The sequence below is a fragment of the Triturus cristatus genome, chromosome 3_1 (assembly GCF_964204655.1).
Source record: "Triturus cristatus chromosome 3_1, aTriCri1.1, whole genome shotgun sequence".
In the NCBI taxonomy this organism is placed as follows: Eukaryota; Metazoa; Chordata; class Amphibia; order Caudata; family Salamandridae; genus Triturus; species Triturus cristatus.
The window spans coordinates 17,568,814-17,585,241 of NC_140583.1; the positions used below are offsets into that span (position 1 = coordinate 17,568,814).

General features: G+C 50.0%; 1 protein-coding gene across 1 annotated transcript in view; it reads left to right on the top strand.

Moving 5' to 3' along the window:
* The first annotated feature begins 7,232 nt into the window (after positions 1-7,232).
* ACP2 (acid phosphatase 2, lysosomal) overlaps positions 7,233-16,428 on the top strand; it is a 131,496-nt gene continuing 122,300 nt past the window's right edge. Inside the window, exon 1 of the mRNA XM_085646607.1 lies at positions 7,233-7,462. Within this exon, the coding sequence (XP_085502733.1) occupies positions 7,337-7,462 (126 nt within the window). The 5' untranslated portion in view covers positions 7,233-7,336. The remainder of the gene's footprint in view (positions 7,463-16,428) is intronic.

The following is a 16,428-nucleotide window of genomic DNA, read 5'->3' on the forward strand; positions in this document are numbered from 1 at the left end:
GGCCGGCCGGCTCTGCAGAAACAACAACGACTCCCTCAAACTAATTCAATGGCCTCTCAGGGCCTATGGGGGAACTCTGTCCATATGCAGGCCTTCTTTCACTGCAGGTCTCAGCCCTATACGAGCCAGCGCATATGCTCTTCGCCCGCTTTGTTCTGGGTCCGGACTCTGTGCAACAAAGCTAACCCCACGCCTCTCGGCGGACGTAGTCTGGGGACGTGCTGATAGATGGTGGGCGAAAGGAGAGAGCGAGGGATTTTCCAGCTCCGGCTCGATGTGTGGAGGGCGCAGTCCTGCGTGCAGGAGGCACTTGGGCAGTTCTGTGGCGTCAGCGGCAGGAGAGGCACTGGCTTGTCCCGGAAAGTACCTAAAGGTATGTTGGTCCCAGCGGGCGTGTGATGTCTTCATATCAATTATCTGGAACTCCTGGCAGGTTCATTTGCGGTTTGGACTCTATCGCTGCGCAGGCAGTATTGTTGCATCCTGTTGAGGATGTGAAATGTATCTGCAGTCTGGTATATCAATTGGTTGGGTGGGACGAGATCTCGCCTTAGTGGAGATTGCCAAGGACTTTTGGCATTATTTTCTACAACATCACTAATCGGGGACGGTGGAAATATTTTGGGCATGTCCAATGTGGTAGTGGACTGGAAAGCTCGAATCCTGCGAGACTCCAGTGACTAGAGGCTTCACCTGAGGTATTTCTACTTCTGAATTTGCACTTAGATCTTTGCATGATCGACCTGAATGTGAAACTTCCCCTCTTTTACAGTTGAAAATCAGACCCACAAGCGATAATTTCGGATGGCTTTCTCCAGTCATGGTCGACGGGTCTGCTTTATGCATTTCCCCCGTTCGTCATGATAAAGACGATCCTTTCACAAGTGAGTCGACAAATGGCAGAGTTGGTTCTGATAACTCCTTGTTGGAAAGCACAGTCCTGGTTTTCAGTGGCCATGTCTCTGTCTTGTGCACCTCCAGTGCACCCTCCCTCCTTCCCGGATCTTCTCTCGGATCCAATAGGCCTACCACATCCGTTAGTGACTCAGGGGCTATTGCTCTCATGGCATGGAGACTTTCAGGTGACGCAAGTGCCAGGGGTTTTGCGGAATGCGTTGTTCTTCCTGACAATCTTGGGCTCCTTCTACACACAAACGTTATCAAACGGCCTGACGTAGATGGTTCAGTTGATGTAGTGAGCGGGGTGTGGATCCCATGGATCCAGAATCCATATGATTGTAAATTTCCTGTTGGCTATTGCTAGTCAGGGTGTGGCTAATAGGAGGGTGAACAATTTCTGTTCGGCTATTTCGGCAGGCCATCCTCATCTGGATGGTAAACCGGTAGGGGAGCATACATTACTTTTCAAACTGTTAAGAGGGATTAGGCTTGTTAGGCCACCTCAGCCTAAGTACTCCATGGGGTGGGATGTGAACGTGGTGTTACGTTTCCCCAGAGATTGGCCTGCTAACGAGGTTCTTTCATGCAAACAATTGTCGGCGAAACTCATTCTCCTCTTATGTCTGATTTCTTGTAAACGGGTCTTGGATGTAAAGGCCTTGTATTTAGCAGGTATTTACTCCTTTGTGGGTGTCATTTACTATCTCTGGAGTACCACAACTGATTCCAGATGTGTTAGTTACCCTGCTTTTTAGACATCATCAGAAATTGTATGTTATCAAGTGTCTAAAGTGTTATGAAGACTGTATGTGTGAAACGCGCAGTGATTTTACAGGACAATTGGTGATTTCTTTGCAGAAAACTTTCAGCCCAGTTTCTTTGGCTACCATGGCCCATTGGGTTAACCTCTTCAGTGCCCCGCCCTTTCCACGCCCTGTGCCGGGCGTTTCATTAGCGGGCGGGGTTCATGACGAGATGGTCTCGTCATGGGCACAGCGCAACCGCGGCCCATGACGAGACCATCTCGTCATGGGCACTGAAGGGGTTAAGTGGTTGTTATCCAAAGCTGGAATTGATGTCACCTTTTTCGGAGCTCATTTAGTGAGAGGTGTTATGGTCTCGAAAGCTTTTTCCACTGGTTTTCGTCTGGGGGAACATTATGGCTGCAGCGGGTTGGTCTTCTGATTCGACTTTTAAAGTATTTTATCAGGAGCCAATTGTAGATGTTGCATCTAATGAGGTGGCTCAACTTTTAACAAAGCATAATCCGAAGCCTCTGTTCCTGACATAGAAAAAAAATATTTCTAGCTAACATGGCAAGAAATTTCAATTCTATTAAGGACACGCAGGTGAGAATTATCCAACCCTAGGAGATTGTATATTGATATATTGCAGTATTTTGCATTCATATGCATTTGTGATGTTATAACAGTATGTTTTATTGTGACTGTGATTTCCGCTCCCTGTATTTTAATGAAAGAAATTTCTGGAGGTGAGGTATTATGGCTTTGATTTATCTTTTTAGGCAAAGATGCCAAGGCGACGTGATGCAGCCAGATGTTCTGCCGATGCTGTATCTGTCGTTGCCAAGGATGTTCATCTTCACCTATTAGAGCTGGCCCACAAAGTGGTCTGATGGATGTTCAGTTCCAGTACCCTTCTTCTAAAAAAATCCTCTGCTGATGCGAACGAACTCAACAACTTCCGCCTTATCACCAACCTCCCTTTTCTGTCAAAAATCACCGAAAAATGTGTCGCGAAACAACTGGCCCTACATATTATGGACAATAATCTCCTCGACGTTTTCCAATCTGGCTTCATCCAAAATTGCAGCACTGAAACAGCCCTGCTGCAATTGATTGATGATGCGCTGCATATCCTCGACTCGGGGGAATCGTGCCTTTGATTCTTCTAGACCTCTCTGCAGCCTTTGACACTGTTAATCATAGTACCCTCCTGAACACTCTTCAACAGAGAATGGGATTGGATGGCACAGTGCGTAAATGGTTTGCCTCTTTCCTCTCGGACAGATCCCAAATGATTAAGATAGCGAACACTTTTTCATCCCTATTGGCTGTAGGTCAAGGCGTCCCTCAAGGTTCTATCCTGGCACCCACTTTGTTTAATCTCTACCTGGAACCATTAGGGAACCTCCTAAGCAAATCTGGGATCCATTACCATCTTTATGCGGATGACACACAAGTCTACCTCAAGGTGTCTTCCACACATGATCCTTCACAACTCAACTCTACTCTCAACTCCATTTACAACTGGATGTTAGGTCACCAACTCATTCTAAATCCCGCCAAAACTGAATTCCTCCTCCTTTCTACCTCTCCCTCACCTCCTCCCGTTCAATCGTGGCTGGATCAGCTGAACTTACTAAACAGCAAACCCATCATTGTCGACAATGCTAAATCCCTAGGTGTCATTCTCGACAAAAGACTCAACTTAATCTCCCACATCAACTCTATTGCCAAGAACGCACGATACCAGTGTCGCCTCCTGTGGGGGATCCGTCGGTACTTTCAGGAGAAAGACTTAAAAACCTTGGTACAATCGCTGGTTCTCTCAAGACTGGATTATTGCAATTCTCTCCTGACGGGCCTATCTAAATCCCACCTCTCCCCTCTCCAATCCATCCTCCATTCAGCAGCTCGCTTCATTTCAGGGTCTAAACGAAGCGACGTCACCCCTATCCGGTCCGCTCTTCGATGGCTTCCGACTGAGGCAAGATCCATTTACAAAACTGCCTGCATCACGCATAAAGCCTTACACACGTGCTCCCCTCGTTACCTGGCAAACAAATTGAAATTGTCCGGTGGCTCTCGACCCTCTCGCAATGCGGAAAAGCTTCTGCTTGAGCCACCCATCTTCAATAAGGAAAGATCGATGGCACAATCCTTCTCAGGCAATGCGGTGAGAATCTGGAACTCACTTCCCCCATTGCTCCGTGCCACCTCCTCTACCCGGATCTTCAAAGCTGATCTCAAATTTCTCCTCTCCCAAAGACACTTTGAGAACTAATACTTTCATTCTGAGGCCCCTCTTGGAAGTTCGCTCCTCATTGTAAAATGTTGTATTGTTTCCTGTACATTCCTCTCTCCTGAGTGCTTTATCGGAATTTGTGTCTTTGTAACCTTCATTTTTAGTCTCCTGTTTTTCTTTGTAATGTTTTATTGTGTTCCACGGTTCTTTTGTAATGTAAATGGCTCTATTGTTTTTTTTTTTTTTTTTTTTAAAAACCTTTATTCGTGCATCTTAAAAGAACAAATACGGGCCTACAACCGTCAGGCCGGCCACGATACAGTAAAGCACTGATACCCACATTACAGCCCCCGTGCATCAACGGTCAGGATTAACAACAGGTTATGAGTCACATACTGGAGATATCTTTGAAACCCGGGGAAGGAGAAGTGAAGGTTAATTTTAAGTTTTTTGATAATTTTATCAGAGAAAAAAAAGTCAATGAAGGATAAGGGCAAAGTAGATTCGAGTCCGCAAGATAGCTTCACCACACGGGCGAGCAGCAACATCAGTAAGAACAACAATGGGAGTAAAATCTCAATCAGTGAGGCGGTGCAGAGATATATCAGGATAGTCACATGAGCAAGTACGCGCCCCTCCAGAGCCGCCCCCACTCGATCCACCCCACACCCGGACCCCGAATCGAAGAAAGTAGAGCACAGAGACATAAAAGAAGAAAGGCCCATAGAACTAATTGAGAACAGAGTATTACCCCCCCACCCTACACCAATGCGGAGGCTACGGCCTACCCCCCCCCCCAGCATAGTGCCTGTCGCCCAAGGAACCCGAAATATAGAGAAGAGAGAAAGTAGGAACAGAGTAAAGAAGGGAAGAAAACAGAAAAGAAGGTGGGGAGGAGCCCACTAGACACCAGAGCGCCCCGAACCATCAGCCAGTTATGGCCCCCACACACTGAGAGCCCTCCACGCCAAAAACGGCATGCAAAGATACCATGGCACCACAGTTTAAGCAAGGGATACAAGTCGCGACAAGTGCGCGCAAAACATACATACAGTCCCAGTCCCAGGCCAGCCCGTCCATAAACCATAGCGATAGAAGTCAGACTAGCCCTGGCCCGATCGCGGGCTTGGGATTAAACCAGCTCCTGCGTGAAGGCCCCGTGTCCCGAGCAGACAAAGACAAGATGGCCGCTTGTGAGAGGATGGGGAAGTAGGATCACGAAATGGCCGCCGACCATCGATTGAGGTCCCTTGTTGCACCACATAAAATCCAAACCTGGCAAGTAAGGTACAGGAGTTCCACAAAAAGGCAGCAGTGGGCCACCGCGGACGGTCCCTCGAAGCCGTTAAGTATCGCTCAGCAGGATAGCCTCGCGGACGCGATGAGGCAGGGAACAATGAAGCAGGCAGCCATGACCAGGGGGACAAAGTATCCGCAGTTGAGGTGGAGAGCGGTGGACCCTGGGCGCCGGGAGCGCTAGATGAAGGCACCAGTGTAGCACAATCATACACCGCCGCTGCGTCCCCGCAAGAGGACAAGAGCACCGGAGGACCCACGCCCTGTGGATGACAAACAGTGCGCTCACGGCCCGCAGCCGACAGTATGGGGTCAAACCTCTCACTCAGCGCCTGCAGGCCAGCGCACATCTGTAGTTGAAAGTCCCGCAGGACAGCCAGAACGGAGCCGCATGTCAGCGGAAGCTGGGCCCCAACATCGGCAGCAATCCGGGACGGCACTGTGGAGCTGGTGTCCGGAAGAGGGAGGGCGAAGTGGGCAGCGGGCGAGACCGGAGTATCACCCCCCAGCCGCGAGCAGGCACTCAACGCCATGTTTTGCCGCTATACGGTGCAATGGCCAGGGGGGGGGGGTCGTGGCAAGTGGTCAATTCCCCTCAGGTCTACGCCGCAACAGGAAAGGCCGACAGTCGCTTATCTTCTCGCCGGTCCCCCTCGCCGCTGGCTAGGCAATAGGCAAAGGGGGCAGCAGCCCCCCACAGCTCGGTCCTCAGAGCGGGGCAGGAGACTCACCGCACCGGGGCCCACCCCACCGCTCCAGCCCGTCAGGCACAGGGTGCAGAAGGTGTCCGGCCGTCTCTCCCCGGGCTCATCCGGCAACGATCCATGGTGCGAGGCGAGATCGGGACCGCGGGGCGCAGGTTAGCGCTAGCTGATCCGGTAACTGCGGAGCTTCCAGGAGGCCGGCAAAGGCCGTAAGGGCGCAGGGTTTCAGTGCCGAGGACAAAAGCACCCAGAACTCGGGCATCCGGGCGGGTTGAGACTCCGGGAAAGCAGCAGCGCGGTCAGCGCGTCTTCGCACACGGTGCACCTCGAGAATCGGCGAGGATGGGCATCAGGATAGTAGTCCGAGGCCACGGACCGACGGAGCCGGGCGCTCAAGCGTCTGCTCCGGTCGCCATCTTGGCTCCTGAATGGCTCTATTGTAAAGCGCTCTGACACCTTCGGGTAATGTGCACGCTTTATAAAAATGCACAAATAAATAAAAAGTCCAGATGGTTCAAGGTTTTAAGGACTTGTTTTTTGCACAAACGGAAGAGAAAGGACTACGGTCTTATGGACATTTTCAGGCAGATATGACCCCTGGTGATTGGTGGTAGAGAAGGAATGGGTTATGAAGTTAAAAGTATGGCTACTGTAATTTCTAAGTACAGAGAGAGAAGCATAATCCTTGCCTCCACGTCCTTAATAGAATTGAAAACTCTTGACACACTGACTAGAAAAACGTTACTGCTGTGCAACATCTTTTTTAAAAAAAACACTAAACGCTATGGTGCCTGCATAGGCGAAAACTATAGGCTTTGCCAATGCTGTTTTTTTTTTTTTTTTAGTGTGCAGATTTATATAGCGGGAACTCGACCCGAAGGTATTGGAGCGCTTTACATAGCACCGTATTTACATTACACATTCAGGCGCGGGGAGATGAAGTGATTTGCCCAGAATCACAGGATGTGGACGCGACCTCGAGGCTCGAACCCTGGTTTCCTGCACCGGAGGCGGCAGCGCAGCCGACGGACCACATCCTCTCCCCTCTTGTGGTAGGCTCGTTTGTGGTCCTGTGTCGTTACTGTTCATTTATAACCTGTTTAGGGCCTCTGGCTCCCTGCTGGGCCCGTGTGGTCTGGGGCCCGGGACTACGCTTCCTCCCGGTCCCACATACGCCGCTGCCACCGACCCGAGCTGGTTCCGGACCCTCCCGCTGAGTCCAGCACGGGACACCGCCCACTTCCGCTCCAGTGCGAGGTTCATTAGTCCTTACTTCCGCCTGTGACGATCGAAGGACTCCCTAGTTCCCCGCCACTTCCGGTTTGTGTTCTTGCCTCAAGTCGTCCCCATGACTTCCGCCCCACTTCCGGTGCTCATTTCCTCGGTCCGCCGGGATCCGCTCCCCTGCACTTTGGGGCCGGGCTCTGTGAGTTCCGGCCCGGCAAAGGATGACAGCTGACGCGGAAGGAGCCTCTGGGCCGGACCGTCGCCTGCCCGGGCTCCGCTTCCTGCTGCTGCTGGTCCTGAGCCTCGGCGGGGCGAGCCGGGCCCGGGAGCTGCGCCTTGTGACACTGGTGAGGACTGAAGGAATGACCCCCTAAGGGGGGCGGTGGAATCCCACAGACAGAGGGAGGGGGACAGCAGATCCCACAGACAGAGGGAGGCAGCAGATCCCACATACTGAGGAAGGGGCCAGCAGATCCTGCAGAGGGGGCAGCGGATCCTACAGACAGATGGAGGGGGCACCAAGTCTCACAGACAGAGGGAGGGGGCAGCAGATCCCAAAGACAGAGGGAGGGGTGGCAGATCTCACAGACAGATGGAGGGGGCAGCAGATCCCACAGACAGAGAGGGCAGCAGATCCCACAGACATGGGGGCAGCAGATCCCACAGACATGGGGGCAGCAGATCCCACACACAGAGGGGGCAGCAGATCCCACAGACAGAGGGAGGGGGCATTAGATCCCACAGACAGAGGGAGGGGGCAGCAGATCCCAAAGACAGAGGGAGGGGGCAGCAGATCCCACAGACAGAGGGAGGGGGCAGCAGATCCCACAGTCAGAGGGAGGGGGCAGCAGATCCCACAGACAGATGGAGGGAGCAGCAGATCCCACAGACAGAGGGAGGGACAGCAGATCCCACAGACAGAGGGAGGGGGCAGCTGATCCCACAGACAGGGGGCAGCTGATCCCACAGACAGGGGGCAGCAGATCCCACAGAGGGAGGGGCAGCAGATCCCACAGAGGGAGGGGCAGCAGATCCCACAGACGAGGCAGCAGATCCCACAGGCAGGTGGAGGGGGCAGCAGATCCCACAGACAGAGGGAGGGGGCAGCGTATCCCACAGACAGGGAGGGTAAGAGCGGATCCCACAGATAGGGAGGGGGGCAGCAGATCCCACAGACAGAGGGAGGCAGCAGATCTCACAGACAGAGGAAGGGGCCAGCAGATCCCACATACAGAGGAAGGGGCCAGCAGATCCTGCAGAGGGGGCAGAGGATCCTACAGACAGATGGAGGGGGCAGCAAGTCTCACAGACAGAGGGAGGGGGCAGCAGATCCCAAAGACAGAGGGAGGGGTGGCAGATCTCACAGACAGATGGAGGGGGCAGCAGATCCCACAGACATGGGGGCAGCAGATCCCACAGACATGGGGGCAGCATATCCCACACACAGAGGGGGCAGCAGATCCCACAGACAGAGGGAGGGGGCATTAGATCCCACAGGCAGAGGGAGGGGGCAGCAGATCCCACAGACTGAGGGAGGGGGCAGCAGATCCCACAGACAGAGGGAGGGGGCAGCAGATCCCACAGTCAGAGGGAGGGGGCAGCAGATCCCACAGACAGATGGAGGGAGCAGCAGATCCCACAGACAGAGGGAGGGACAGCAGATCCCACAGACAGAGGGAGGGGGCAGCTGATCCCACAGACAGGGGGCAGCTGATCCCACAGACAGCGGGCAGCAGATCCCACAGAGGGAGGGGCAGCAGATCCCACAGAGGGAGGGGCAGCAGATCCCACAGACGAGGCAGCAGATCCCACAGGCAGGTGGAGGGGGCAGCAGATCCCACAGACAGAGGGAGGGGGCAGCGGATCCCACAGACAGGGAGGGTAAGAGCGGATCCCACAGATAGGGAGGGGGGCAGCAGATCCCACAGACAGAGGGAGGGGGCAGCAGATCCCACAGACAGGGAGGGGCAGCAGATCCCACAGACAGAGGGAGGGGCAGCAGATCCCACAGACAGAGGGAGGGGCAGCAGATCCCACAAACAGAGGTGGCAGCAGATCCCACAGACAGGGGGGGCAGGAGATCCCACAGACAGGGGGGGCAGGAGATCCCACAGACAGAGGGAGGGGCAGCAGATCCCACAGACAGAGGGAGGGGGCAGCAGATCCCACAGAGGGGGCAGTAGATCCCACCGACATAGGAAGGGGGGCAGTAGATCCCACAGACAGAGGGAGGGGGCAGCAGATCCCACAGACAGAGAGAGGGGGCAGCAGATCCCACAGACAGCGGGGCAGCAGATCCCACAGACAGAGGGAGGGGCAGCAGATCCCACAGACAGATGGAGGGAGCAGCAGGTCCCACAGACAGAGGGAGGGGGCAGCAGATCCCACAGGGGGGCCGCAGATCCCACAGACAGAGGGGGCAGCAGATCCCACAGACAGAGGGTGGGGACAGCAGATCCCACAGACAGGGAGGGGCAGCAGATCCCACAGACAGAGGGAGGGGCAGCATATCACACAGAGGGAGGGGCAGCAGATCCCACAGATGGAGGGGGCAGCAGGTCCCACAGACAGAGGGGGCAGCGGATCCCACAGACAGAGGGAGGGCAGCAGATCCCACAGACAGAGGGAGGGGGCAGCAGATCCCACCGACATAGGGAGGGGGGCAGTAGATCCCACAGAGGGAGGGGGCAGCAGATCCCACAGACAGAGGGAGGGGACAGCAGATCCCACAGACAGGGGGCAGCAGATCCCACAGACAGAGGGAGGGGCAGCAGATCCCACAAAGGGAGGGGGCAGCTGATCCCACAGACAGAGGGGGCAGCAGATCCCACAGACAGGAAGGGGGTAGCACATCCCACAGACAGAGGGGACAGCAGATCCCACAGATGAAGGGGGCAGCAGATCCCACAGATGGGCCAGCAGATCCCACAGACTGAGGAAGGGGCCAGCAGATCCCACAGAGAGGGGCCAGCAGGTCCCACAGACTGAGGAAGGGGCCAGCAGATCCCACAGACAGAGGGGAGCAGCGGATCCCACAGACAGATGGAGGGGGCAGCAGGTCCCACAGACAGAGGGAGGGGGGTAGCAGGTCACACAGACAGAGGGAGGGGGCAGCTGATCCCACAGACAGAGGAAGGGGGCAGCAGATCCCACAGACAGGGGGGCAGCAGATCCCACAGACAGGGGGGCAGCAGATCCCACAGGCAGGGAGGAGGCAGTAGATCCCACAGGCAGAGGGAGGGGGCAGCAGGTCTCACGGACAGAGGGGGGCAGCAGATCCCACAGACGGAGGGAGGGGGCAGCAGATTCCACAGACAGACGGAGGGGGCAGCAGATCCCACAGCCTGAGGAAGGGGCCAGCAGATCCCACAGACAGAGGGGCCACCATATCCCACAGACTGAGGAAGGGGCCAGCAGATCCCACAGACAGAGGGGGGCAGCAGATCCCACAGACAGATGGAGGGGCAGCAGATCCCACATGCAGAGGGGGGCAGATCACACAGACAGGTGGGCAGGGGATCCCAATACAGAGTGGGCAGGGGATCCCACACAGGGATGTCATCCGAGAGAGAGATCCCACAAACAGAGGGATGAGACCCTAGGAGAGGGTGGATATGAAACTATCCCAGAAAGAGTCATGAAACAAGATGCCCGCTGTCTTCACAGAGAATTCTCCCCAGAGAAATAGACCTCCCCCACCGAGATAGTGGAGAGCATATCCCACAAACAGATGGATACAAACCCTAGAAGGAGAGGGTGGAGATGAGACTCCCTCCGGAGATAGTGGAGAGCAGATCCCTCAAAACAAATGGGTACAACGCTAGAAGGAGAGGTTGGAGATGAAACCCCCGCCAGGAAAAGACATGAGACAAGATGCCCCAGTGAGACTAGACCCCCCTACCCCAAGAGATGGTGAGGAGTAGACCCTGGAAGGAGAGTGAGAAGAGGAGATAGCCAGAGAGAGTGGCAAGAGGAGACTCTGGGATAAGGGGTGTAGCAGGCTAGTTTTCAGATTGCTTGGGTGTGAATTTTCACTGTCTCAATGTATGTATGAGTGACCTACTGCCAAATGCATGCCACAGTGAGTTATACTTCAACACGAGTAAGCCCGAGTGATAAAGTCCATGTAAAGAGATAAACATCCGAAATGACTTCCTTTGGAGTAATGATAAGCTCTAAAAAAGCCTTCCAACTCCTGCAAAATCACACCAATAAAAGGGCACTAACATAATGTACTATTTAGAACTCCCCAATTCTCTAACACTCTATAAAGGTTTAGGGTCAGTTGGCACATTTTCCCCTATCAAAGCGTGTACCAAGACAGCTCTAGTATTCTGAACTGCCAAGCAGAATCTATGGCTGTGAGTCCAACCAGAACTGTTTAGCCCCTTAAGATAGTTCATTCTATGGAAATAGGAAACATTATACATATTAATGTTTGATATTGCACTGCATCAGTCCACTGATTATAACTTGTCTATATCTAACATCAGTCGTCTAGGCTGTCCTCAGATGTTTTTGAGGTAGTGGATACTTTGCTCAGTTAAACAATGCATAAATGGACCACTTCACGAGCCAGTGGGACAGACCAGATAGAATGTCTTGTAATTATGGAGAGCTGCTCTGCTGCTTGAGGAGGAACATGCAAGTCAAAAAAGGAAATGAACAGAAAGTGGATGCAATATAAATAGAAAAAGAAATACTGAAAAAATCAGTATGATTTCATATGTTATGATTCATAGAGCAGGCCACTTTGAGGCATAGACCCAAAGGTGTTGAAGCCCTGACGTGGTTGATCTGCAGATCAGCCTATACAGGTATGGCGTTTATTCTTTTCAGAGTTGAGGTTCAGGGTCACGATGCCTATGTTTTAGTACTTTCTAATTGTGGGTCAGGCTGGATCTTCTGTTGCTTGGAGGGCACAGGTGAGAAATGGACTTAATAAGGAATGTAGAGAGAAATTAACTTACCTGGCACTATTTGTTTCAAATAATTTTGATTCAACACAGTAGAGAACAATTTGGACAATCTTACTTATGTGAGAGTTTCTTCAGGTGATTAAAGACTCCAGTTGTCTGTTTTCTCCAGTAGAACATTGAAGGGGGCAAGTTTATGGGACTGGAGGCAAAGATTGCCTCTTGGCATGCTGGGGGAGCCCTTGCAGGTATGGTTGGAAGTAAGAAGACTAGAAATGTTTGTTCACTAGGTTAATCAAATGAAAATGAAGAACTTTATTAAGTATATAAAAACAACTGCCCCAGCAGTGCTAACACCTACCAGAAGTGGCACTGATAAGGTTTTTTTTGTAAATTTGAGCTATGAATGGACATAGCTGTTTGGCATGATTAGCTGAGTTATTTTCTCTGTCTTATGAAGCTCTGCATTTAGTGGTGTCAAAGGAAAGTGACCAATGTCCTTCATCTCAACATGTCCGAGCCAGTAATTGTAAAGCTTTCAGCTAAGGGTGGGACCTCGATAAGTGGCCGTCACTAGAACTGAAATAAGAATGACTGGTGACTTCTGATGTTGGTGCTGCTTCTACCTGTAGCTATTGATGCTGGATTTATTCAATGTATTCGGAAAGTTGCCATCATATTTCCAATCTGTAACCAGCATTGGCAATATCAGAAAGTCTTGACCATAACGGAAAGAGACTTTTTAGTCATTGATGAATTCAGGTACTCAGTACATACATACACTTTGTTAAATTTACAACAGCTGTGGGCGAGCACACCGCGACTCCCACGCGCTTTTAAGACAACTAATGTGTGTTGTGGTCGCGGCCTTTCATTTGCAGATTGAACGTTTCCATTGAAATGGATACAAACTCTCCCACTGACATGCAGTTTTACCGATAAAACTATATACTGTACAAACATACTGTGTGGAATTCAGGCTGCAGCAAATAATTATATTTTGCACAATCACCAAGTAAAGTGTTTTGATCCTATTAAAATCTTTATTTCCAACACTCTTCAGAACTTAAAATAAATTGGTTTCCTAACTACTTAATATTTTTCTAAATATTTGTATAGTCCTTTTACAAGCTTCTTAAATGTTGTGTGTAACAAAAACGGACATCCTACAGTCTTTCACATAACACCGCCTGTACCCCAGCATGATTGTCAGAAAGTTCACTTTCTTTCATTTCTTTGTCTGCAAATTTAGAACATTTTGTATAGACCAGTGTTTATGATAAAATAAGCAGTCATTTGTAAGAAGACATAAGCTGACATTGGACCTCTAGCTTTGAACACAAAGCAACTTTGACAAGATAAAAGCAAGATTTAAAGCCATTGTTATTGCTCATTCACTTTCTGAATGAAAAGAGCACATGTTCTTTGTCAGCCTAATTCTCTCCCTGGGCCAGTAGGTGCTTAAAAACAGTTCACCCTGATAAAAACGAACTTGCCGTAGCGAAGAATTCTATGTGACAATATAGTTTTGTGCTGGTCCGAAAGAAAACCTTAGAAGACATCCGTGTCCATTGTAATATTTATTTTTCACTTCCCCCATTTCCCTTCCTGTGTAAGCACGTGTCTTAAGTTTCATATTGGGAATGTGTTTAGACTGCGCAGGGTGGGTCGAAATTATCTACACTGGATCCTTGTCATCTCCTCAGATTTTAACAATGCATTTGTATTATTTATATAATCTAAGTATTATGACAGCCATGACATGTACCCCAAGGATTTTGTGATAGTCTTTCATGTGAGGATGTCAATGATACTTGCGAAAAAGTGACTTTGGAAGTTAAAATTTGAACTGAGGAATTCTACTACCTTTGCTTAATAAGGTTGCGATGCATTGTATGCAACATACTTAGGTTTTTTTTCTCTAAAAATGAGTGTAGGTAATAATTTTATGCAAATTTTGGTCAAGCAGTTGCGCTGTGTATATATTACACGAGTCACCAGGATGGAAATCAGCACAAACTTGCTCAAGAGTATAAATCACATGCCTGATCTTCATTTATGCTTTATTTATTTTAGGCACTCTTTGCAGGTGCAACCAGGGGAGTGGGAGGCAAGACTAACACAACTGTGGCATTAAATTAAGAGGAGGTGGGAGGGAGAAATTCTATTGTTAAATCTAAGCAGCGATGGCGCCAAAGCTGAACACAGGCAAAAGGTAACTGAGCAGGAAGCCAAGAAAAAATAGTCCCACAAAGAACAGATAAGGAACCATAGCATAATGAGACTACCTACTCCCTCCTCTGTGGGAGGAACAGAAGAGAAAAAGCATTTGCAATGCAATAGGTCTTGCATTTACGAGAGTTTGAGCTATTGGCATTGTAAATGACAATGCCTTTTATTTATGCATTTTTTAAATCATATAAATAAATGGCATTGTCATTTACAATGCCAATAGCTTAAACTCTCGTTTGGCGCCTGTACTATAAAAACCTTTAAAAATTATTAAGAGAGAGAGTGTCCTGCCTGCAAGAGCGGACAGGACAGAGCTATTTGAGAAAATAGTGATCGGAGGCTGTAATTAAAGCTTACTGAGTAAAACACACTTAATAGGGGGTGTCACCACAGAAGGTTACAAAATGAGACAAAGCAGTACTAAGGAGGGACTACTAAGCCTATTGACCGATGAACGGCCACAGTTTACAGTGGACAATGATACAAGACCATGAAAAATATGGGCGGAGAGTGGGCAGAGAATCAAGTCCCTACCTGAATAACATAACATAACGTGTATTTGTAAAGCGCACGTTCACCCCTGAAGGGGCATCTTGGCGCTGAATAACAGATGTTTATTGTTACCCAACTCAGTGGGACTCATTTTATCGACCTCAGATGGATGAAAGTCTGAGTGGACCTGCCAGGCTTTGAACCTGTGACCATGAGGACGAACACAGACCCCTGCTGTGGATGCATTAGTCCACTGAGCCACCAGACCCACACATCATGCCTCGCAGAGCAGCACATGCGCTGCCTAGGCTCGACCTAAACAACAAAAGACAGCAAAACAATACGACCCGAAAAACAGGAACATATTAATAAAGTAGTTCAAACTGGTATTTTAGAACCAAACTGGGACATTTTCAGGTAGGATCTATACACCGCATTGCTTGGATGAAATTATAAAAAGCTTTGAGTCATGCCATTAACCTTTTTTCGAACAAAGGGTATTTTGGGTTTAGTTAAAGTAACCGACCAACACAAATATCCTTCTGCCACCACCGTTTCAATACCCCATCACCGCAACTTCCCTGCAGGTACACCAGGTGCTCTGAAGAGTGTATGAAGTTCGCATGCGACTAGTAATGAAGTAACATTTAATTTATTTAATATGATGATTTTTGATTCGAAGGCTTTAGCCATTATTGTATATCGATGTCCTGGAAATGTGGTTGATTTCTTTTTTTTAAACATACTTTTATTGATTTTACACAGTTTATATATCACATCGTCCAATGACACATCTGAGAAAAACCAGTACTTGATACGCTAAATATGAGCATGATATCACCTCATTACATCCAATATGGTGGTATACACAATACTCCTTGTAGCGTGACAACTGTCCATAGTCCTTGTGTTATGATACCGATCTCAGTTCTTGGCTATGCTTAATAACAACATTCCAATAAACATATCCCCAACGCCCCCTCCCTTACCCCCCGGTCTCAAGTGTACATACAAAAATCCTAGGTAGCTCATACTAGGTGTTGCGGACTCATAAGGAGGCTATACGTGTATAGATAAAAATCACTGTCTATGCTCTACGTTCAGGGTATGGGTGTCTCTTATGTGCATTCAGTTGCATGATTTAGGGAGTTTCCTGAGCGATATCAGTGGATTTCATGGCCTCAAGCATTACGTCCCATTCCAACGCTGTTGGGGTCTTGCGTGAGCCTCTGAGTTCCTCCCTGCGTAGTGCGGCGCTTTCAGCACTGCCCCAGCACAGCAGCTCTGTGTGCCAGGTTAATATAGCTGGGGGTTTTCGCGATTTCCATTGCATAGAGGTGGCCCGAACAGCTAAAATAAGCACCAGGTCTATAAGGCGATATTGTACTTTATATTTAGACACTTGTTTATGCAGACCGAAAATGCATTCCTCTACTGTGTCCAATATTACATGGTGTACAGCTGCTCCTGTTCTTTGCCTTACGGTGTCCCAGTACCCCCGCACTTTCGGGCAAGTCCATAGCATGTGAAGTAGGTGTGCCCCGTCGAACAAACATCTCGGGCAGGAATGCTGCGTCTGAGGGAACATTCTATCCAATTTATGCAGAGTGAGGCAAGCTCGATGTAACACCATAGTCTGAATAAATTTAAACTTCGCATTCCTCGATGTTTTT